Genomic DNA, 25605 nt, shown 5'->3' on the forward strand with positions numbered 1-25605 from the left:
ATGAAGGGCATCATCATGCCATTCCAAAGACTGAAGTTCTAAGCCACCAATTTCAAGCCCAAGATTCTCAAAGGATTATATGCACGTGACAAAGGCCTCACAAGGAAGGAATTTGATAATAACACCGAATGTTCCAAAGCAAGAAAGAATCAAGCATGTCAGAATATTTCAATCAATGCAATCCTACGGATTTAGAGGGGCTTTGAAAGGAAAGATTTTCAAGAAGAGTTGACATTTGGCCATTCAATGGCCAGCCTATGGGCTGACGAGTGCCCTATATAAACCTTGCTCGATGAAGACATCAGAGGACACAAGTTCAGACAAACAAACCTACTTTTCGTCTTGCACTTTTCTTTTCCTAGACTTAGGATTTTATTTTTCAAGCACCTAGCGTAGTGAGTTCTTCCTTTTTCTAATGTAAGTTTATATTTTTCTTGTCATTTAAATTCTTGTTCGATTTATATTTCTTGTCATTTAAATTCAAGTTTATTTTGATTCCTTTACATTTCATTGTTATCACACTTCAATTAAGTTTAATTTCAAGTTTGTTTATTTTATCGTTCTTATCGCTTTTATTTCGTTCTTGCTTTATTTATCGCTTTGATTTATTTTATCGCACTTCAATTCTTGTCTTTACATTTACACGCATATTTAGTTTAATTGCTTTATTTTTACATAAATCCTAAAAATCACAAAAACATCCGTACGGAACCTAACCATCCTCGAGGCCGAGGAAGTGAAAGAATTTAGGCCAATAGGATGTTCCTTGCTTGGTCGATCAATCGTTTGGTTAGAATTTAGAAGCGCAACACATCCATCTATTCACATTCCATTCAAGCCCAATTTCGGGGCTTGGTAGTGGCATGCCCCGCATCCAAAAGAAGAAGGACCAAAAGTTCCTTTCGTCGGCGTCCCTGGCCGAAAAGAGGGAAACAAACCTCAACCAAGGATTGAAGTTCCTGAGTAATCTAGATAGAATTCAAGCCAGTCAAGAACTTACACAGCCACATTTGTAGGAAGACGACGTGCTCCACGTGAGATAGATCATTACTCGAACCTATCAAAGCTTTGGAGGATGGCTAGGTGAAGCCAAAGTAAGTCTTAATCTAAATGTAAAAATTCTTACTCGACTTAATATAATCTAACTCCAAAGTGGGACTAGGGAAGTGGTTTGCCAAATAGTCCTTGTAGTGAAAATAGAGGTCGACGATCGCAGCCAAGTTGTATCGGGGCAATCAAAATTGACCCAATCTGCCAAGGGTGGAATTAATACCAGCGGCAGAGAAAGGCTCTTTCATTTCGCCCAAGGGAAAATAAGAACAATCTCCCAATGCCCGAAACCTTCCAATGGCCAAACCTCCAGCGATCACCTATTATGAACTCGAGCAGCCAAATCAGGCCCTCACAGCGGAGACAGCTTATGAGAGTTCTAGAGGCTGGTTCAAGACTTCCAATCGCAACTAGAGCTTCAACGATTTGGTCACACTTCCTCAAACAATGTCTCATTATAAGGAAAGATTTGGTGGTTTCTCTTCCTACAAAGGGTGTTGTGCCCCTTTAATCTCGGCGCAATGACAGTGGGTCTTGCAAGTTTTATCTGAGCTTAAATATGACTAAAAGAGGGAAGGAAATGGAAGAAACAAGCAATTTATTACTAATCTCGCAGCTATGTATATAGTGGCTGTGTGTGCACAGGGTAGGCTAGGTGCTCGCCTAACCCAAATTTTTTCAACCAAAAAAAAAAAACCTATATGTGTTATAAGCGTAGCCCAAAATTAAAAAAATTAAAAGCAAACCCTATACACATGTTGCCCATCCAGGTGGTCCCACATCTTCTCTTTCCTTCTCTTTTAGCTATGAGACTTCATATTTCTCTCTCTTTTTGCTACCCAATATCAGCAACTTGCTTCTCCCTCTATTGACTACATCTTCTATTATCTTGGGTGGGCAACTTGGCAACAACAACTTCTGCTTTCCTTTTGTCAACAACAAGTATTATTCTCATTCTCTCCTTTTCTTTATATCTTTAATTATATTTTTAATTTAAATTTGAGTATTCTAGGGGTTTAATTAGGGATGAATTATAATTTTGGGATTTTGTTGAAATTAATTAGGGCTTTGATTAGGGATGAATTATTCTAGAGCTTTGATTTGAGATTTTGTTAAAATTGAGTATTCTAAGGTTTAATTAGGGATGAATGATAATTTTTTGTTTGGTATTGTTGAGATGCTATTATGAGAATTTGTTTGATTTTTTTGTTGGTATGTTTGATTAAAATTCTTTCTACATATTATTCATAGGCGATCTTTTATTATATCGAACCACAATTGTAATCCCAAGAGAAAAAAGATTTTGTTGTCTTTTTTTAAGAAAAGGAATTATGGGTCATCATCTAGTACATTGCCTTCTAGCACTTCTTTATCTACTCTAATATGTGCTGAGCAAAGTCTTCTTGAGTCTCTCATTCTCGAGCCTCAATTTCAAAGAGTTGAATCTCAAAGAGTCGATGATAATCATGATGTTAATATCAATTATCTTGAACGTGATCCAAGATTATGTCGTCTAATATGCAAATATCTGGTTAATGAACAAGATAATGTGCAAAGAGCATATATTCTTTTAGGACCATGTCAACCTGAGTTAGAAGATTATCCAAGTTACTTAGAAGAGCGGGAATTTCATCGATTTAATAAAAAGTGGTTTGGCCAATTACTTGGCTTGAGTATTCAGTTGATAAGAATAAGGTATTTTGTTTTCCTTGCTTCCTTTTTGACATGAATCAGTCACATCCAACGTTTATTGTTGATGGGTATCAAAAATGGAAGAGAATGGTGGGAATCAATGTGCATTTCAACATCATGTAGGCAAGCTAAATTCACCACATCATCTTGCTATGCAAAAGTGGATTAGCTTAAAAAACTCATCTCTCCATATTGAAAAAATGGTAGATAAGCAATCAAAGCAATAAGTGATGGACAATCGGTTACAATTTTCAACTACAATAGAAGGCATTAGGTATCTAGCAAATCAAGCATTCGCTTTTCGAGGCTATGATGAATCCGTTGAGTCATCTAATCGGGGAAATTTCATTGAAATAGTAAAGTCTTTTACAAGAATGAATATAGAAGTTAAAAAAGTTGTCCTAGATAAGGCTCCTCAAAATGTTCAATACATTTTCAATGACATATAAAATAAATCTTACATATTTTTGCTACCAAGGTGAGGAACACAATTTGTAGAGAACTTGGGAAGAACAAATTTTGTATTCTTGTTGATGAATCACTTGATGAATCTAGTAAAGAACAAATGGCTATTATTCTAAGATTTGTTGATTGTGATGGATTTATTCATGAGCGCTTTTTTGATATTGTGAGTGTCGCATATACTAATGCCTTGTCTATAAAAAATTAGATATGCAAAGTGCTTGGTAATAACAACATTCTAGTGGAGAATATGCGTGGTCAAGGGTATGACAATGCTAGTGATGTGCGGGGTTCATGGAATGGATTACAAGCATTGTTTCTTCAAGATTATCCATATGCATATTATGTGCATTTGCTTTGCTCATCGCCTGCAAATAGAATTAAATGGCACAACTAAAGATGTGCAATTTGTATGGAGATTTTTTTAAATGTTGACTAACATTGTGAATTTTGTTAGTGATTCTCCTAAGCGTCGTAATGAGTTATTCGAAAAGCTGAACTCAAAGAGTTGTTGGATTCTAGGGAACTTGAGACAGGTAGAGGACTTCATCAAGCTCGTACTTTGAAACAAGATGGAGCCACTCGTTTGAGCTCTCATTTTGCCTCAATTACAAGTTTGATGAGTTTATTTAAAGAGACTAAATTGGTTCTTCTAGAAATCAATGATCATGGACCCAATTAACATTTTCATGGTAATGCAGAGAGTAACTATATTGCTTTGATGTCTTTTGAGTTTGCGTTTGCATTGGTCTTGATGGATAAAATGTTGGGATTGACCAATTTTCTTTGTCAAACATTTCAGACTAAAACTCCAGACATTGTAAGTGCTTTAAATTTTGTTGAAAACATAAAAATGCAACTTCAAGATATGAGGGAACATGGTTGGGGTGATTTATTAACAAGTGTGGTATCATTTTGTGAACTAGATGGTGTTGATGTTTCTGACACGTCGTTCTTGTCAACAAAAAGATTTTATTACAATTGAGCATGCATATCACATTGATGTATTTAATGATGTTATAGATTGCATGTTGAGGAAGTTAAATGATAGATTTCAGGAGCAAACAGTTGAACTTCTTACCCTTAGCTCATCATTGGATCCTCGTAATTCCTTCAAGTCATTCAATATTGAGCATATATATATAAACTTGCCGATAAATTCTATCATGTTTATTTCTTTCCACATGAGTTGAAAGCTTTAGAAACAAACCTAAAGTATTTTCAAAATGATTTACATTGTCTTCCATGCTTTAAGGAAACCACTGCTCTTCCTCAACTAAGTCAACAATTGGTGGAAACAACTTTGGCAGAAAACTACATTTTCTTTGACAGGTTGATTCGATTGGTGTTTACTCTTCCTATTTCTACAACAACAAAATGAGCTTTCTCATGTATGAGAATTATTAAGAACTGAATTCGAAGCACCATAGCTAATGAATTTCTTGTTGATTGTATGATCCTCCATATTGAAAGAGAGTTTGCTAATAATATTGATAATGCATCAACAATTGAGGAATTTAAGAGTTTCTAACCTTCCAAGGTTAAATATTAGATTTAAATAGTGTTGGTTTGTATTGCATTGCATTTACTTTTGGTTTTAGTTTTAGTTTTTGTATTTGTTAAACTTTTATTTATGGATAGAGATGCATTTGAGGGTAAGGCTCATTATGTCCCCCCTAGCTAGGTGAATCTTTTTATGTTTATTATTGAAATTCACTCTTACCGTCGAGTTTAGTATGTAAGTTTGCCCATCTGACTTTTGAATCCTAGAATTGCTACTATATGTATATAACTATATGTGTATATAATATTACATCACAAGGTGGAGAGCACAATGGTGTTCGCTGATGCCAAAACCTAAACAAATGGAGGTTATCTTGTTTGATTTTGTTTAAAGTGTTAGTTGATGTGGGGCCCACAGAACCCAAACAGTAACTTTTGGACAACGGATGTCGTTGGCCTTGTTTCGGTGTCTACATGGCATTTGATACAGTTTTGGATTATTTTGAACAAGATTTGACCGCTTTGGATCCTGGGTTGGTCCCTAGGGAAATTTCGTCATTTTCATGCAGAATCTTTGAAATGCGTAAGGTTGAGGTTTACTGGTCTTAGGTAGTGAAGACTGCTCAATAATAATTTGAATTTGAATTTGTTCAGAAATTAAGAGATTGTAAGTGAGCTATTCTACCACATGTGGTGACTAAACAAAATAAGACTAGCTAAGTACAAAATGGGCCAACTAAAAGCCTAACATGAACCTAGACATCAGGGAAGAGGGTACGAAGAGTACCCTGAAGCTCTCTAATGCACCATCTCTGGTGGATAATGTAGATTGACTCATTAGCTTCCTTACTTGGAATGACCTAACCATCACCGAGTCCTATCGAAGCTGAGCCTCAAGAGTTTCATTGCTCTGGACATCCTCAAAGACCTCGAGAATGATGGTAGCCATCTTCTCCTGAAGTTGCCTCATCTATTCATCAATACTCGCGACATCCTGTCACCTTTAGCGAGCAGCCTCGATCCTCTACTTCATGATCACACTGCTTGAAATAATCTTTTGCTCTAAGTCGTGGCGTGCCCTTTACTCTTCTTGAAAGGAACAATGACGGGGGCCAAATTTCTCCACATGATCAAAGAGGTATGTGACCTTAGTCCCTGAGAATTGGTTTAGGGAAAACCCGGAGCTTGCCAAAATCTCAATGGCAGTCTTAAGCCTGGCTTTTTCATCCTCGTCAGCCATAGACATGAGATCTGAATCTTTGTAGGACTGAAGTAAGGCCTCGATTCCAGGATCTTGCAATGCTCCTACTATGGGGGAGGAAATGGAAAGGCGAGTAGAAGCCTCCAATGAAGATAAGGAAGTATACCACTAATCGATAAAGTCAAAGATATCACATGAGGTCAGTAAGTAAATATATATGAGCATCATAATTTTCCAAGTAAAAAAATAAGGTGTGAGTATAGCTAATCCATATCTGATCAGGGAATGATAAAAGGGCATCTTCTTGAGGGACCGAGGTTAGACTTCTTCCATTCTCTACCGACGAATCCAAAATCGTCATAGTGGGAATAATAGAGGTAGATCTTCCAACCTAGGAAGAAGGCATGAAAGTTACAAGAATTGCCCACATATTTGAAATAAGTATAGAAAGTGTCGAAGTAGCACCAAGCACCAAGGTGGGAGCTGTAACATGGGTGAAAAATGCCTTTAATTTTTCGACTCTTGTTCGGCACTTAGACTCCTCCTAAGTCAGCCTTCTCGCACCTCCAATTCGTGAGGCTTCAGAATTCACACAGTGATGCAAGTGATTACCAACACATACCAAGCAAGACTTGCCTACACAGGAAAACTCTCACACTCAATATATGGGCAAAGTTTTCGACCTTATATTTTCAAATAGCAAAGGATTATAAGCTCTCACTTTTTGCTGGACTACCACATCATTTGGTATCTCAACTTTACCTTCACAAGGTATTTATAAGCATAAACTTTGCATATGACATCCTCATCTACTTAGGAAATGTTAGCAGCCATTAGATCTGCCACCTAGACATTTGTTTCTATCCAAAAACCTGCCTAGCCCACTCTTGCCACTACCTTGCAACCCGTTTAGTCATGGAGTTGATTTTTTCTCCTTGAAAATCTCACCCACCCCTTAGAACATGCAGCCACTCTCATGTCACCGCCCACACTTGCTCCAACTATTAGCCACATCTGGAATTTTAACTTGCAGCACTCCTAGTCCAGCCACTTTTGGAACTACTTAAAAATCGTTTTGCCATGTTAGAAACCCATAACAACATGTCTGTCAACCAACTGCCACGTCAAGCCCACATCCTATCGACATCTGTTGTGCACGCTGTACGCATTGCCTGCCACTCTGCACTGCGCGCTACTGCCTTGCACGCAAGACTACATTGCGTGCATCTCGTATGTGCTGCACTATCTTGCTGTCCTGACTGCCATGTCTTGTTGCACTGCTGCCAAGTTTTGCTGCCTACTCCCAGCCCAAAACTCACTTGTTCTGACATTGTCTTGCTTCCCGTGTACACCTACCATGCACCTTTGGCTCCCCTTGGCATGATGCATAACATTAAAACCATGCCATGACCTATGCCACTTACTAAGGGTCTCACAAGCCTCCCTCACCACAAGAGTTCGATGCCCTTGTCGACTTAACTCCTTGGTAGTCTTCATTCCTTTTAACATCTTTTGGCTCCACTTAAACCACTTCTCAATCGATCTCCTCCATGGACTTGACATCACTTAACTCAACTAGGATCACCTCTATCTCGGACTCTTCCATAGGCTTCTCTTCATCGTCACTTGAGATCACAATTATGTCGGCCATAGTCTCCACCATATGCCCATCTTCCCTTATTAGCTCCTCCTTAGCCTCGGGGTTTTCATCCCATTTTTCAAACATAACATCCCTCATAATGCTATCAATTGCTGAGCTTACCCATGGATCATATTTTGACTCACTTTTGGAAGGGTTTGAAGCAAAAGAAACAGATTGAGTCGCATTTGCCATCAACTCATCAAAACGCTCCTGGAAGTCTATATGCCTTGTGGTTATATAGGCCAATACGAAATCGAACTCTTCTAGAACATCCAATTAAATGCCAAATTCATCTCAAATGGTACCTGCACAATACATGTGATTATGCAACCTATAAGTCCTAGCCACAAACTTCCTATCCAGCATGTAGATCCTCCAAGTATTAAGACAAAGCGCCAAAGCCTCAAACTGCATCTCTTCTGGCCCATAATTCAAATCCCAATTTGGCTCTGTGTTTTCAATTGCCTCTATCAACATACCCCCATGCAACAAAATAGCATCAATGAAAACTTTTGAAGGTTCTATGGCAAACACATCCACGAACACCTCAATCACCTCCAACACCGGTTGCTCAATCGCATCCTCTACCAATGGATCTTCTGGTGGGATAACTCTTAGTGAATTCAATAAAACCATTGGATTCACCTAGAGACTGATGCCCTCTTTCGCACCTTCATCTCTCTTTGACACAATTGCATTCAAGTTCTGCCTCCTTAGACAGTCCTTCACATGGTGAGGTCCTTGGCAAAAAAACCAACCTGAGAACTTCTTCTTGTCCTTGTGCTCTTCACCCTTGTCGCCATCTAGAAAAACCTTAGTCTCCTTACATTTTTTGATTGGCTTGTTGTCCAAATGTCTCTTCCCACCTTGTTCTTTCTTCCCACTGGAAATGACTACTACTCTGTAGTCCATTAGTCTCTCGGCTGAAGCAATGACGAAATTGAGACTCTCCACATCTTGTCTCTTCAATTCTGACTATGCCCAGGGCTGCAAATTCATGAGGAAGTTAAACAACTTATACTCTTCTAGCATATTGGACACGTCGAGCATCAAAGAACAGAAAGCCTTCACGTAGTCCTTCACTGAACCCACTTGTTGCAAATTCTTCAAGACTTCCCTTGCTAGCTATGCAACATTGCATGGAAGGAATTGAGCTCTCAATTCCTTCTTCAGTACAACCCACTCATCAATTGTAGGTATGCCTCCACTTGTCACTTCTTGTACACAAGCCCCCCACCACAACTTAGCACCTCCAGCCAAACACATGCCCGTGATAGACACCCTCTCAGCATCCGGAATCTTGGCAGCTTGGAAATACTGCTCCATATCCTACAAGAAATTCTCCAACATTTTGGAGCTTTGTTCGACAACATATGCCTTTGGCTCAGGCTCCTTGATCTTGGTGGTCATTGAAACCAAACTTCACCATGCTCAATTCTGTCTTCACCTCCTTGAGCTTTCCACCAATGGCCTCCGCTAAGCGATCCATATCACCTAAAACATCGGTGATCTTCTTCTCCATAAAAGCTTTCAACTCTCCGAAGACTCTTTCGATCTCTGCTGTCTTAGCATTAAGATCCTACATCTGGGTGACCACACACTCAGTCTCATCCCCACTCACAATACCAAGGAAATTTTCTATCTTTGTTACTCTCTCTTTCAAGGAATCACTACCTCCAGTCATTCCTTTCTCGCTTTCAACTCCAAGACTGTTCCTTGCTCGAAAATTGACACTCTCTACATATCCCAAGAGACAATCTTCCATCTGGGTGACCACATAAACTCTCTGATACCAACTATAATAAAGGCGTGAAAAACACCTTTAATTTTTCGACCCTTGTCTGGCACTTCGACTCCTCCTAAGTCACCCTTCTCTCACCTCCAACTTGTAAGGCTTCAAAATTCACGTAGGGGTACAGGTGATTACCTACATACAACAAGCAAGACTTGCCTACACAAGAAAACTCTCACACCTAATATACAGGCAAACTTCCCAACCTTCTATTCTCAAATAGCAAAGGATTACAAGCTCTTACTTTTTGTTGGACAACCACATCACTTAGTATCTCAACTTCACCTTCACAAGGTATTTATAGGCATAAACTACGTAGATGACACCCTCATCTACTTAGAAAACGTTTAACAACCATTAGATTTGCCACCTAGACATTTGTTTCTATACAAACACCTGCCTAGCCCACTCTTGCTGCCACCTTGCAGCCGATTTTTACTCCTTAAAAATCTTTCCCACTCCTTGGAACATGCAGCCACTCTCATGTAACCACCTGCACTTGCTCTAGCCATCAGCCACATCCCGAATTTTAAACTTGCAGCACTCCTACCACGTCCAGCCACCTTTGGAATTGCTTAAAAACCATTTTGCCACTTCAGAAGCCCATTACAGCACGTCTATCGGCCAACTGCCACGTCTAGCCCACATCCTGTCTACATCCATTGTGCGCACTGCCTGTAAATCTGCACTGCGCGTTGCACGTCCCTGCCCTGCCCTGCCATGTGCTGCTGTGCTAACTGCCATGTCTTGCTGCATTGCTGCCAAGTTTTGCTACCTATACCCAGCCCAAAACTCACTTGTTCTAACATTGTCATGCTTCTCATGTGCACCTCATATGCACCTTTGGCTTGCCTTAGCATGGTGCAGAACATCAAAACCACGCCATGGCCTATGCCACTTGCTAAGGGTCTTACAGGAGCTTCTAAGGTCAACAGAAGGATAGGCTCAAGTTTTGTGTCTCCATTAAGGGGAATGGTGGAAGTTAGCTCATGCACATTGCTGGTGACAGTTGCCTGGTCTATCGGGGTAGCATGGGGATCTACCATACTTGCCTAAATAGAAGAATGTAAATTTTCTAAAAACTTAGGAACTTCGAAAAAAAATAAAAAATAAGGTGTAGTATAGTTGCTTGAGGAATTGGGTCTTCGAGGACCGCCTCAGAAGGATGGCTCAAAAGAGGTTCTGAATTCATGGTGAAAAAGTGTTGGAGCTCAATCTCAGTGGTAGTTGAATCGGTCGAAACAAACTCGAGTCCAACATAAGTCCTCTGAAATATTTACATGTTCAAGTAAGAACTTTGGGGCATATGTAAAAGAAGTTTTTATAATTTATTTTTAAAAAAAAATAAACTTGAAAATTTCAAGTACCCGGTGATTCTGCATGTGAGGGAAGTCCTCCTCAGTCAACATGGCATCGGGCTTCATAGGACAACCTCCAGATGTTTGGGCTGTTTCATGTGACTCCGTGGGAGCTTCATCTGGGTGTCTCAAGGTATAGGTGCCGGCCAACTAAGTTTGAGAATTTTGGTAAATATGAAAGAAATGCTACACAAAGAAGAAAATCTCAAGTGGTGTAGGAGATGAGCTTACCACGATCTCATGCTCAGAGTTCATAATACGCTCCAACTTTTGTCTCAAATATGGGAAGTTGAGCTTCCTATATTTTGAGGCATAAAGATAAGTCAAGGCCCTCAAAATTAGTAAATAAAAATATGTAAAGATAAAAGAGGCTTACTGGAGCAACGAACGAAGAAGTGGGTGATTGCATTGCCACAATCGAGTGGGATAAGTTAGGTTGTTTTGCCAACCTTGATGAACCTACAAATCGAAGGATTTTTTTTTTTTTTAAGGTGCAGCCAAATTTGGGGGCAAAAGGTTCCGCGGAATCTTTTTAGGCTGGAGGAATTGAGGTGGATGATCAATATCTTGGGTGAAGGTGTCTTCAGAAAAAATTGGGGTTAAACTTTCAAAAGTATTTCTCCTAAGAATTCAGAGAAGTGAAGATATAAGTTTTCAGCAAATCATTAAGCATGGAAAATGACTTACCTTGGGTGGAGGCATGTGGCATTTTCTCGCCTTGGTCAGAATTAGAATCGGCGGGGTTAGCAGAACACTCCTTCTCAGCAGCATCAACTATAAATTTGAAATGTTAGGAAAAAAACAATGAAATGATCAAGAAGCATTCTCTTAATCCAAAAAAACAAAAAAACAAAAAAAAAAAAGAGTAAGCATTCTACCTTTAGCCTGAGCTTTTTCCTTATGTTTTTCCTAGTGTAAGTTTACCTTATTGTAATTTATATTTTCTTGCTTTTAAATTCAAGTTTATTTAAATTGCTTTTCTTTTCATTGTTATCAAATTTTTATTAAGTTTAATTTACTTTATTGTTCTTATTTCGTTCTTGCTTTACTTTATGTTTATTTATCGCTTTGATCTATTTTATCGCACTTTAATTCTCACCATTTAGTTTAAATTACATTTTAGTTCAATTGCGCCATTTTCATTATACATAAATATAAAAAATAATAAAAAACCCAAAAATCACAACAAGAAAACATCCATATGAAGGCTAACCATCCCCGAGCCCAAGGAAGTGAAAGAACCTAGGCCAAGAGGAGGTTCCTTGCTTGGCCGATCAATCACTTGATCAAAAGTCAAAAGAGCAACATATCCGTCCAATTCTTTCCATCCAAGTCATTCAGTGGCGTGGTGGTGGCACGCCTATGCAACTCAAGAAAAGAAAGACCAAAATTTCCTTCTGTCGGCCATCTCGGTCGAAAAGAGGGAAACACAAGTCAAGTCAAGTAGGAGTCATTATCCCAAACTGAACTCTCATCCAATTAGTGGAGGTCAACCAAAAGCATATGCCTGCTATGATAAGTGGTCGATCGTAAGGAAAGGTTCTGGAGGCGTAGAGGACTAGCGCATTGTAGATGGCAATGTCTTGCAAGATGTTCTTCAATTTTGGTTCCATAGCTTTAAACCAATCATATCAATCTTGCTTAGAATTGTTGTCAACCACCGTAGTAAGTTATTTGGCCATGGACTTTTGTCCTGCCACAAGATCAACCTTGGAAGTAGACCCATATGGCCAACCTTTGAAAGGTCCAGAACTCTCCCAAGTCGATGATCAACCAAACTATGTAAGGTTGATGATCATCACTTTGCACAGCCCAAGTTTTCACCACTTCATCTAAAGGTTGAAGTGAGTAAAGAGGGCCTAGAAGATATCTGGGGAACTTGCCTTGAAGTCAGATGGCGTAGGTTTCCTCAAGCTTGTCTCAATTCTCAGCCATGACCTTTTTCAATTGGGCCAGATGAGAAATGATGGTTTCTTGCACCAAATTCTTCCTGCAAACACAAATACTATCTTAATCAAGAAAAAATAGTGGCAAAAGTAAAAATTTGCCGAGAAGATAAAGAGCACCATGGATAAACCCAAACTTTCAAAGTTCAAAATCAAACTTCCAAGAGCTGCAATTCATCAAAATGATGAATCTAAGAAAGAAATTTAAAGTTAGATGTGATTCAATTACTCTTCCACCTGAAGGCCAAGGAATTAAGGGGGCAATATTGGAGGCTAGGTTAAATCCACCTAGAGGAACGTTATGCAACTTAATAGATGAAACTATGCGACATGTGGCTATTTCATTTGTAAAAAGATTTCTCTCTTATTAATCAAAAAAGAGAAAGACAAACAATGGTAGAAACCAAAAAAGTAAAAGAGCCCAAATTTGTTTTTAAAAAATAAAACTGAAGTTTTCCCAAAATCTTGGTTCTTTGACAATTCACAAGGGATGAAAAACTAAGCAGCAAAAACATAGCAAAAGAATTAGAATCGAGGGACGCCATAATCGAAGGAGGTTGCAGGCACTAGCTGCAAGGTTCCTGAGAACATGTTTTATTTTGTCGACAACAAGGAGAAGAGACGTGTTGTGTTTTTTTTTCTTTTTCAAGAAACGTGTTTTGTTTAATTGAAAATAATATAAAATTTATTTTTTATCCATCCTTAGATTAGATCCAATGTTGAGTGACCACTAATTCCTTGCACACTAGAGTCCGGGAGAATGAGACTGTATATTATATGGGAGCTTATTTTTCCACTCTCATTTTCTCCACTTACACTATCTTCTGCTTTTTAATATTTTTTTAATCAATTTTGTTCTTTCTCTTTTCTATTCTACCCTTACTCTACATTAATTTCTTTTTTACTTCACTTTTATATTATTTCTTTTATACTTACTTTTCCAACTTACACTATTTTCAATATTAAAGGAAAAAACAACTAAAAATAGAGTGCAATTTGAAAAATTAAGTATAAAGAAAAAGAACTAATATAAAAGTGAAGTAAAAAGAAATTAATGTATGGTAAAGATAGAATAGGAAAGAGAAAGAACAAAATTAATTAAAAAGTTTTAAAAAGCAAAAGAAAGTGTAAGTAAAAAAAAAAAAAAAAAGAGTGGGGAAATCAGATAGACATTGAGATCATGTGCATGCTTCCAAAATTGCTCCATGGTTGAACAAGCCAAAGCCTTGCGGCTGTGATTGTTTAAAGCTAAATGGTACATACATAAGTAGGTGCCTTATGGCCTTTTTCTAATTATGAAGGCCAAGCAACCATAATAGGATCAAACATGGATTAATGCCTATATAGCCAATTTAAATTCAAACATCATACCGCCGACAAGATATATATAGTCCAAACATCAGGTCGGCCCACGCCAAAAATATTGAGTTTGGATGTGAGTCATACATAGTCCATTAGCCAGACTTAGAAGGCAAGATGAGGACTTCAAGCTTGGGCTTTTTGGCCCCAATTTTGTTTTGAGCTTTGAGCTCGCTTTTTTTTATTTTATATATATATATATATATATATATATATATATACAGAGAGCTTCCATTGAGGGATCCCTCAAATAAGCTTATTTGAGGGACACCTCTTGTAGGCCCCACTCCGGATTGTATTTCACTAATCCAAACCGTCTATTTTGTAGATACTCATTCAAAGATCATCTCTACAAAAAATTACTTGAATCCGATATCATGTGACCACTCAATTGAGTTATTGAAATTTTAGTACTTTTCTTAAAGCACCGTGTTCATTGATTTTGTAAGACACAATTGGATGTCGAAACGGTTTCCGATTTGTCTAATTTTTTGTAAGGATGATCTATGAATGAATACCTAAAAAATAGATGGTTTGGATTATTGGGAAAAGAATTGTAGGGTACTCTAAAGGGCGTCCCTCAAATAAAATTATTTGAGGGATCCCTCAATAGAAGGGGACTGTATATATATATATATATATATAGTAATGCATAAGGGTGGGCATCAATACTAAACCGGCCAATCCAAACCCTAATGGATGGTTTTATTTGGTTTTGACAAGAAAATTGTCAAACGATTTAAGAACCCAACTGGACGGTAATGGTTTGGTTCAATTTTGAGCTTTAGCAAACTAGATTAAATCGAATAGGATCGTCTACTTGTATATTATTTTATTTTACAAATGTAGTCCTCTCATTGAATTATAAGGATGTTGAAATTGAAGTTTGATCGAACTTTGAAGTTATTGATATTTGAATTGCAACTATATTATTAAACTTATAAGTTTTATAACATGTTGAATTTTATGATTATTTGATATGCTAAAAATTGAAAAATGTGTGGCATATTTTGAATTATTTTGTTTTTAATTGGGTTAACAAGGTTGAGAAAATGTACAAGAAAAAAAAATTGGGCTTAGGCCCACACCGGCCAAACTAAAACGTCTTAAATTGGTTTGGTTTGGTTGGATTTTGTTCACCCCAAATCTGCTTGTAGGCCAAGGGATTGTTTTAATTGCAAGTATGCCACTATTAGTTGTAAAAACCCTAATAAATAGAAGAACAAAAATAACGAGAAAAATAACTTGCGGGAACTAGAATGTTGGTGAAAACTGTACTGCAAAAGAAGATCGCATCACATTTAATTTATGAAAATCAATTGGAAATCAATACCAATGTGAAAATTGGCTTCGCTATTCAAGCCTCAAAAACCAAGCCACAAAAGGCTCAAATCTGAGTATAAACGCAAATAAATCAACGGAAGCCTTTGAATCCTTTGAAAACCTTAGAAAATCATGCAAGAGATTTTGGTTGTGTAAGTATTTGAGTTGTCAAAAGTTGTTTTGAGTATGAACTTAGGGGTCGTTTGGTATGGCGGACTGTCATGGACTGGACTAAATCCTGGGACTATCTTGGATTAGCTCGGATTGGACTAAGCTGGATTAAGTACTGACCTATGTTTGGTGCTGTATCGGACTAAGAAACTGGATTGTAAAAATAATGAAGACCTATGTTTGGTGTTGTGTCGGACTAAAAATAATTATTTTAATAATTAATTTTAATTAATAAAAAATTAATAAAATTCTATTATTTAATTTTAATTAAGGCTTTTTTGACATAAAAATAAATAAAAAGAAGACAAATAAATTCTAACATTTTTAATAGGCTTAAACTATCTTATCTCTCTCTCTCTCTTTTTTTTTTTTTTTCTTTTTCTCCTTTTCTTTCTTCCTTCCTCTTTTACCCATTGACTTTTCTTCTTCCTTCCTTCTTGGCCCGTTCCTTTCTTCTTCTTTTTTCCTTCTTCCTCCTTTCTTCTTCCTTCCTAAGCCTCCCCTTTTTTTTTTCTTTCTTCCTTTCCAGGCTGTTCCTTCTCTTTTCTTTCCTTCTTCCTATGCTTTTCTTTCTCTTTTCTTCTTACTTCCTTCCTTTTCACTCTCTCTTCATGCCTCACCCCAAATTTTAAGAGGGCCAGATCCATTTCTGGGTTTGTGGTGGCTACAAACACCCACCCCCCTCTCTCTCTGGTTCCACTAATTAATGGTTGTGGTGGTTCAATTGGGTGGTGATGATTGTTGAACTGAGTATGTGGTGGCTGATTATGGGTGGTTTTGATGCTTTGTTTGACTGACTAGGTGGTGATGATGGTTCAATTGGGTCTGTGGTGCTGGTTATGGGTTTGATGGTGGTGGTCTGATGATCGTGGACTCATGGTGGTGGTGGTCAAGCTTGTGTGTTTGATGGTGGTGGTGGTATCCAGTCGGACTGGCATGTTCAAAATAGCGATGGTGCTATTTTGAGAACCATATTTCGGGCTCGCTCTATTAGTCAAGCGAGTCCCATATTTTTTTTCCCTTTGGACTATACAATCCCATTTAAACTAATCCCCTCCCTTACCAAACATGGGTTTCAGGGACTATTTAACATAGTCCAATCCAGTGAGGCATAGTGAGGCATGCCAAACATGCCCTTAAACTCTTATATAGTGAAATGATTGCCCTAGCTTGAATCGACATAGAAATTGCTTCAGTGTCTTTTCTATTTTTGTTAGCTTTAAATTAGGTCCCATTTTGAAACATTAACATATGATAACAAGTATAGAAATTGCACACCATTTTCACTCACACACAAACAAACAAAAAAAGCCATAGATGTCTTACATTATTTTCTCTTTATGTTTCAAGTTAGCGTTCTAGCCTCACGTCTTATACAGATTACAACAAAGCACAAATATACATAACGCCCCCATTGGAGCTAAAGAAACCTGTACAGAGAGAGCACCATTCATGTTGCATGAGACATCATTTTAAACTTGGACCCCTACCCTCTGAGCCACCTGCATCAGCAGAAAAGTAATCAAACTGTTATTAACCATGAATGTTGGGTTGGAATATTTTAATTAAAATGGACAAGAGTCCCGGCCGTTGTTTGGTGTGCGGGGCTGAACTTTTAAATTAGACAACAGTCCAACATATTGAAACTTACAAGTCTTATCTATAGGGGTGGAACTCATAAGGACCGGCTTGGACTAAACTCCAATCAAATTCATGTCGGGCCACCAAATGAGGAAGAGTGTTAAACTAGATATATTAAATATTCAGAAATGAGGATGACTTAAAAATAACGAAATGACAAAAACAAGAATGACAACGACAACAATAAAGACAAGGAGGATGAATGCCACGACAGTTTGACACACATTTTTATGGTCCTTAAATAAGTGTATAGGATCCACAAGTTCAGAAAATTGACCAAACAGTAAAATGCCATAAGGCAGACTCCAAAATGTAGCTCCCCCTATCTGAGCTAGCTGAAGGAAGCTCCCCAAAATCAGGGTAGTTTAAATTTCTACCGAATCCAAGATCCCGACTTCAAGGAAAATATGGACTCACACATTCTAGAAATGGAGCAGCTATGGTAGGTGGAAATTCTATAAAGTCGTGGAGAAGAGATGAAAAAAGGTTTTTCCCCAATCCAAAGGTTTTTCCCCAATGTGAAGTGTTAATTTAAAAAATCTGAACCAGGGTAGGCTGATCAAACCGTTCCTGGAAGATTTTCTAGAGACAAAATTACACAGCATAATATACACTTCAAATTCCCTTAGAAGAAATGTGATGAGAGACGTACCTCCTTAAAGGAGTGAACATCACTTCCCCAAAGCCAAGCATCACAGCCTGCATCTCTGGCACCCCATATATCATTCCTACGATCATCTCCCACATGCACTGCATCCTCAGGTTTTACTCCTAATAATTCACAAGCTTTAAGAAATATTGTTGGATTTGGCTTCTCTGCTTCAACCTGTTCATAAGAGAAAATCATAACATCAGCAATCGCATAATGATTGATAGTAGCAACAGCTTTGTTACCAGACATACATACCCATAGATAAATAAAATAAATAAAAACTCTCCCAATATTTTTTATTATTTATATAATAAAAATATGGAATTTCTGAAAATCCGAAGAAGCTTTCTTCTGGTCTGTGTAAGCGTGTGAGTGAGAGAGAGAGAGAGGGGCAAAACACATGCAAACTGCTAAAAGATTCTAAGCAATTCACTTACTTCGGCTGATACTGCTACCGCATCAAACCAATGTTCACAATTTAGAGCCTGCAAAAGAGGTCTTAATCGAGTATCAAAATTTGACACAACAGCTACTTTGACGCCTGCTTTTCTCAGAGCTTGAAACACTTTCTCAGCATCAGGATCACAGAGGTGCCAAGCCTACGAGAAAACACAGTGAAAAATATCATAACCCAATTCTGACTTATATCTTTCTATACAGATAATGGTAATTATAAAATGTCAAACCTTGTTAGTTGTATAGTAGTTATAAAGTTCTTCAAAGTACTGGGAATCTGAACAGCCAGTGGAAGAACTGACTATATATTGCCAGAAGGGTCTCCCATCATTTACATACCTGCAATGAAATAAGAGTAAAATGCTCACTTTAATGATAAAAAAAAGAAAATCAGAGAATTCACTCCAAACATGACAGAACTACTGCTAAACTTCTTTATTTAACTTAAGGAAAGATTAAAGACTAAACAGAAAAGAAAGGAAACGAACTCTGCTACTTGACCAACCCATTGATTACATATTGGATAGACATGGAAAATTCTACAATAAAAATTAGAAAAACAAAGTTTATGAAATTAGCTTCTCAGCTAACTTCCAGGATGCAATATCAAAGCTATTAAAGGCAAAATTTGATTTAATTATTTATATCCCATAAAATGAAAGTGCAACACTTCTGAACAACTCCTCAGAAACTAAATCAGGCAAGAACTAAGAGGAGACAGAAATTCATGATGACCATGGTGAATCAAAAAGTAAAAACGTAAAATTTATACTTAAATGGATTATTGCAAACCTTATCACCCGGTATAAGAACAAAAATAAAAATAAAAATGGAGAATAAAAATGGGAAGAGACCTGAGACGAGATCTACCCCAAGGCTGCTCGTAAGCCCTTCTGTATCTGTTCAAAATCTCAGCCTCTGAGTACTCCACTCCATACTTCTCGCCTATCTTCCTATATATCTATATCAACAGAAAAATAAACAATATGTCAGCAAAGAAATAGAGACACAGATAATAGCGCAAGAACATTATATAAAATTAAATTAAATTAAATTTAAATTTAAATTTTAAATAATTAAAAAATTTTAAAAAAAAACTCCACAAACTTGCAAACCCAATAATTGCTATGCTACAAAACCACAAGCACAAATATAATTTAAAAAGGAAATTTCCCCGAAATCCAATTCTGCCACACAAAAACCAAGAATTCAATGCATGCACAAAAAACCAATATTTATACATATAATTTATAAATACCTCCATACAAAATGCGCAGTAAAGTATGTTCTTGGATTTTCACCATTTAGGTATAAATTTAGCCCAAAACACAAAATGGAAAAAGAAAAAAAGAAAAAGAAAAAAAAAAGGAAAAGAAACAAGATCCACAAACTTCAATTCATAGATATACAAAACCAGAAACCCAAAAAATTCAATTCATAGATATACAAACCCAGAAACCCAAAAGTTCAATCCATACTTAGAAACACTGAGCAATAAATATGTAGCTGTGCATGTAAAGTGTGTGCGTGAGAGAGAGAGAGAGAGAGAGAGAACCTGAGCCATTGGCTGGGAAGGAACAACAAGGGTGCCAACAGCATCAACAAGCAGAGCCTTGTGGGTGATTTCACCATAAAGAGACCTCCTATAATCTTCATAATCTTTCACACCCAATATCTCCAAACCCATGTGCCTCGACCCAACGACCCCTGGCTCTTGCTGTGCCACAGCAGAGGTCGAATAGGCCGTCAACCCGAGCCCACCTCCCCGGTCGACCCGAACCGGTCCCTTAACGCCATTGGAGCAAGACCCAGATCCCAAAATTGGTGCTTTCGTGGTGAGAGTCGTCAGCAGCCTAAAGAGCTTTGTTCTGGTTGCCATTAGCGCCATTACTGAGCTTCATTTGATGCTCTACTGCACAATAGTTGTTTCAGTTTTTGGCTCCATGCGTGACTCAGCTTAAAACCAGAACCGAATGCTGGGGTGCCAACATCTTAAAGATCCTTGATGTGGGGAGTCTTTATAGAAATGCATCTCGGGTTCTGGTTTTACTATAATGGCCTCAGGAGGTTTTCTAATTTTCTTTTAATTAATCTTTATTTAGTTATTTAATTGTGTAACATTCTCGTCTGGTGTCTAAGGATTCGTTTGGGACTACTTCTGTAGGAAGCATTTTTATTTATAAGCGCTTTTATCAAAAGCGCTTTTATTATAAACACATTGAAATTTTCATAAGAAATCGAAGTGCTTCTTGGAAAAGTATTTGGGCGTGCTTCCTGAAGAAGCACATGACAGGTGCTTCTCTAAAAAGCGCTTCTAAATTTTTCTACCAAACGCTATCAAAAGCGCTTTTGATTATCAGAAAGTGCTTTTAAATATTTCAAAAGCACTCCCAAACGAGAATTATATTCTATCGCACATTAATTTCAGATACATTAAAGGAGAAAATGAAAATATAAATGAATACTATATGTTAATATCTTATAATTTTATAGTTATTAAATAAGATAAGTTTCCTTCACAAGTTATTCTGATGCTCCGCACCAAATAAGTGTTTAGTACTTCATTCAAAAATAAAATCACTTTTTCCTTTTCTTTAATGGGAAATGTCCTTATCTTGCATAAGTCATAGGAAACAAAATAGAATTTCATAGAAAATTCAAAAATTAATGTGATGACCAATGATTGTGTACAATATACATCGCAACCTTTCATTCTTGTAATCTAGTGGGCTGCCGCACATCGTAGAATTCGTGTATTCTTATTTTCTGAAGTTATTTTAAAGATGAACTTCGTCATTTAATTTTTCAATTGACACAAAAAAAATTCTTTAAAACATTTATACTTTTATTAACGGAATCTAATTTAACGGAATCCAATTCAATAAAAAATGGCCGTGAGTAATGTTTGTGTGTGAAAACTCCACCACTTACTTTGTCTTTTTCAACCCTCTCTTTTTCTCTATCATTGGAGCTTCCGCCACTTACCGGATGGCATCCCCTCAAATATTGGAAACCTCTTTTCCTCCATGGTGCGTCGTAAAGGTTCTAATATATTATTTGGCTAAGTCTTTAAATACAATGGTTGTGGTAATGGTTCAGTGGTTATGACAATGACGATGGTGGTCATGGTGCTGGTGACGAGGTCCCGGGTGGTGATTGATTGTACTGGTCACTGGTGTTCGAGGTCGTGGCAAATATAATGATGGTGGTCGCAATAGTAGGGATGGTAATGAAAATGAGGTGGTGGTTGAAGTTCAAGTGGAGAAGATGGTGGTGGGGAAGGGGATGGGGATGGGGCGGATGCGACGGTGATTTTAACTTCTTTTTTCTTCAAATTCATTGTCTTGGAATTTTTTTAATATAAACAATAGATCTCGAGTCTTTAGATTTAGCATTCGTGCATTTACACGTATTTAAAAGAATGTTAACCGTTAAATTGATCTAATAAATTTTAATAATTCCACATCATCATAATTATATTATACCGGAACTCACCATTTGCAACTTATTATATGTATATCTTTAAAACTCCCTTCAAACAGCAACCCCCTTCCTCCCCAACCTAGCCTCTGTACTATTACTGCCTGCCAATTGCCTCTGCCTCTCACTCACTTTTCTTCTCTCTCACACACACCTTCACTAGGTCCTACAGTTGGTAGGCACCTCTAGGATTTTCAATTGCAGTTTAATTTTGAAGTACTTGCTTGTTGTTGAGACAATAATTCCATGTTAAATACTACGATAGGACTATAGATAGCGCAGAGAGAGGTGGTGGCCATGGATAGCAGCAACAAGTGGGAGTGGTTTAGGGCTGGGTTGGGGGTTGAGACTATTATTTTGTATTTTTAATATTTTATTTCAAAGGTATTAAATACACATAAGGTGTAAAGAGATGATGGGATGTGGGCTTGTTAAAATTCATTAGATCAATCTAATGGTTAATATCCTTTTAAATGTGTGTAAATGCACGGATGCTAAATGCAGAGACTCGAGATCCATAAACAATAGTCTAAGTTACAAGAGAAAGGGAGGTTTCTCATACACACATTATCAATGTACTATGGAAGTTCAAACTTGAGACTACTAGTCTGTAAGTCGTAGTCCTTCTCTACTGAGCTACCACATTGACATTGTCATTGAATTCTAGAAATTACATTCGTGTTTAGGTAGAATGTGAACTTGAAATTTATGACTACATCAAAATCTGCAAGTCAAAAACTGTTTTTCTAGACTAAATCACATTGGCAAATAAGAAAGTGAATTAGTTTTTGTTATCATAATGTATGACTTTAAATAAGGAAGTTATATTCATCTTCTTAACGATTAAATCATATATATCACAATCAATCAAATTTGATGAACAACTTCACGAACATGACCTCAGTCAATAACGGGCATGAGAGAAACTGTACATGCCCAAATATATCTTTTACGTGATTCACTTTTTATGGTGCTAATTTTAGAATCGGATTAGGTTATATGTCCTCAGTACAATATGAAGCAAGTGATGATTTTATCGCAATATTAATTAAATAAGCGATTGTGACATTTTTTTTTCTTTCTCTTAGAAAAGATTGTGATAATTCACATTTTACAAACATTTTAAATTTTATAAAACTATACGGAGAAAATTCAAAAGTCTTTCAATTAAGAGTTCGTTTGATACACGATTTAAATTTTTTAAGAATATGTATGAAATTGCATCACCATATTTGACAAATCGACTGTTGATAATTCATAAATATAAACTTTTCATGTACAGGGAAATTTCCGAAATTTCATACCATTGACTCTCCTTCAAGTTTTACTGGGAACTTACAAATGTTACAAAACATTAAATAAATAAAAACTATAGACTCCAAATTTAAAAACCATTTGCCCTGATTTGTTGGTAGCAGGGTTTCCATGTGCAATGTTCTCTTGATAATTTAGAACCAACTGAACCTGGCCTTGCGCACACGGATACAAGAAAACTAAAACGACACGTGGGTGTGGGTGACCGCTGGGAGAACACGAAATCGCTGATGTGGCGGACACTGGAAATCGGTTAGAATCCGCATCAGCAAATTGACCCTTCTTTCCCCTCCACCTCAACCATATCTGAAAGGAAGTGGGGCCCATCTCATGACTGCCCTGCATGCGGGGCCCACTTTGTTTTCCTCAGTCGGCTTCATTTCATACGCCAGGTTTCTCCATCAGTCCGTCCTCATCGTGGTCTCTCTCTCTCAACAACCAGTCTCTCTCTTCCCGCCATAACGTGTGTGTGTTGCCAAAATTTGTCTCGTTGATTTTTAGTGCAATTATTGGAAGGCTTAACCAACTTATTATTTCCGTGTTTCATGTGCAGCTGGTGGCTTTCTTTCTTCCCCTTTTCAGTTCCTTTTTTTTTTCTTCATCAATTTGAATTACTTCAATTTAAACATTGAGGTCTCTCCCAAAAATTTATCCATGATGTTTTGTTTGAGAATTGTAACCAATAATTTTTTCGGGTATGATTTTAGGAGGACAGGGTACTCTGTCATGGGCAAGATTTCTTCTCCCTCTTTAAGGTTGAGATGGTAGGCTACTTGGTTAGTCCTACAATCGAACCCTTATGTGTAGAGTAGTTTGTCTAATCCTTTAGGACATTTTGTATTTAGTTTCTTTATCCTCTTATTAATAAAATACTATCGCTTCTCCTAGATTACCCGAATAAATATGTATTACTACCATTAAATTAGTATAACTAATAATTAGCATTATCCGTAAAATCTCACCATTCGTTTTTAAAGAGTCACAACATGATTTCGCCGTATTGAATTACAACTTAATTTTTTTGATGTACTCTTTTACTTTGGCTAGAAAAAGAAAGGGGAGGAGAATACAATTAATGAACATAACATGAAATAGACTCAAATTATATGCCGAAAAAGGTTTTCTGGTATTCATACTATTTTGAGTTACATTTAGCATCATACTAGCCGTGTTCATGTTTATATCAAATTAACTTAAAAAGACTCATTTCGTGAGAACACCTCTCTCTTATTTTAGTATAATGAAAATTGTGTCACTCTAAATAATATGTGTCATTATAACCCAAAATAAAAAGTCTCGACGTATTGATGATTATAGATCTTCTCATTATTTACTTGTTTAATAATTTCATCATGATATCACGAGACCAATGTTTTGTTCTTTTTTTGTTTGTTTTTTAAATTTTTTTATAAGCAATATTTTGGTGGGAGATTATAACACATACATCAGGTACATGAGTAACTACTCTTATATCTACTTGAGCTATAATATAATAATCGTATTTCGTTTTAGTATGATTCTTTTTATTCAGAAAGTAACCCCGAGTATCTAATGGGTTGTTTTGCTTTTAATTGTCACGATCTTCATATTAATTTGTGAATGAAGAATAAGTTATGCTCTTTAAAAAATAAAAACGAGCCTAGATTTTAAGGGTTTAGGGTTCTTTACGTCCTTTGATTTTAGTTGTTTAATTAATATTAGGTGCTTTATCGGCTTGTGGTTGTCGTAATGAGGACGTCCTGGTCATTGTCACGCACTGCAAATGTCTTCATTATAATGGACAAGTTTGAGTGATAGGTAAAATCGAAGCATTGCCTCAATTTTCAAATTTGTATATTGCATTGCATTATTGCAAAATACAGTTCATGGTGAACTTACCTACCAATTTGTAGTTTGTAAACCCAAAATAGACATGTCAATTTAAGAAGCAGCCTATTGATTATGTGTTTTTTTTTTCCCTTACACCAATACTTTCGACTGCACAACATGGTGTAACTTTTATATCCATCTCGTTGTGATTAATGAATCTTCATTGTACATATGTCATAATAAAAACTGTTCATTTTCTATATCATTATTTTAAGATTATCTCAATTGGAGATCGATTAGTCATTCAAACATATCAAATAAATGGACAATTCATCATAAGAATTTTAATTGTTATCAAAACTATCGATTTATCCAATACAAATGAATGATTAAATGATCTTCAATTTGATTGATAATTTTTTTTCTTTCATAGATGATAGGAAATGAACAATTCACTTGTCTACGGTGAAGATTTGTTAATCACAATGGGGATGGAATCATATTTTAACTTTTCACATCATTTTTCTTTTTTTATGTTGGAGGGAATATTTGCGTATATCGTAAATCCTAACCCATTGCACCATCCTTCTTCACCACTTATATGTTTATACAATTAATAAGCAAACGTCATATTTTTTAAAGACATCTTTGCATTCGTCTTCAATAAGGTGCAAGAGGGCGGACTTACTCCTCTAGCCAACTGGCGTAAACCTCCGCATGCTCTAAAATATTTTAAATTTTGAGTTCTTTGAAA

At 36.8% G+C, this 25605-nt stretch overlaps 1 protein-coding gene across 3 annotated transcripts; it reads right to left on the minus strand.

Moving 5' to 3' along the window:
* Positions 16762–20302, minus strand: LOC18771427 (haloacid dehalogenase-like hydrolase domain-containing protein 3). Of its 3 annotated transcripts, none has more exons than XM_020568619.1 (7): positions 19804–20270; positions 19103–19209; positions 18479–18587; positions 18230–18391; positions 17793–17966; positions 17151–17245; positions 16762–17001 (listed from the first exon to the last, which is right to left on the minus strand). In XM_020568619.1, the coding sequence occupies exons 1-6, from the start codon at positions 20134–20136 to the stop codon at positions 17156–17158; spliced, it is 975 nt and encodes a 324-aa protein (XP_020424208.1). In that variant the 5' UTR covers positions 20137–20270; the 3' UTR covers positions 16762–17001; positions 17151–17155. The 3 variants fall into 3 exon arrangements, with proteins under 3 accessions (XP_020424208.1, XP_020424209.1, XP_007202329.1); XM_020568620.1 differs by having other exon boundaries at positions 17151–17193; positions 19804–20269; XM_007202267.2 differs by lacking the exon at positions 17151–17245 and having other exon boundaries at positions 19804–20302.

Source organism: Prunus persica, chromosome G7 (genome assembly GCF_000346465.2).
Source record: "Prunus persica cultivar Lovell chromosome G7, Prunus_persica_NCBIv2, whole genome shotgun sequence".
Lineage (NCBI taxonomy): Eukaryota > Viridiplantae > Streptophyta > Magnoliopsida > Rosales > Rosaceae > Prunus > Prunus persica.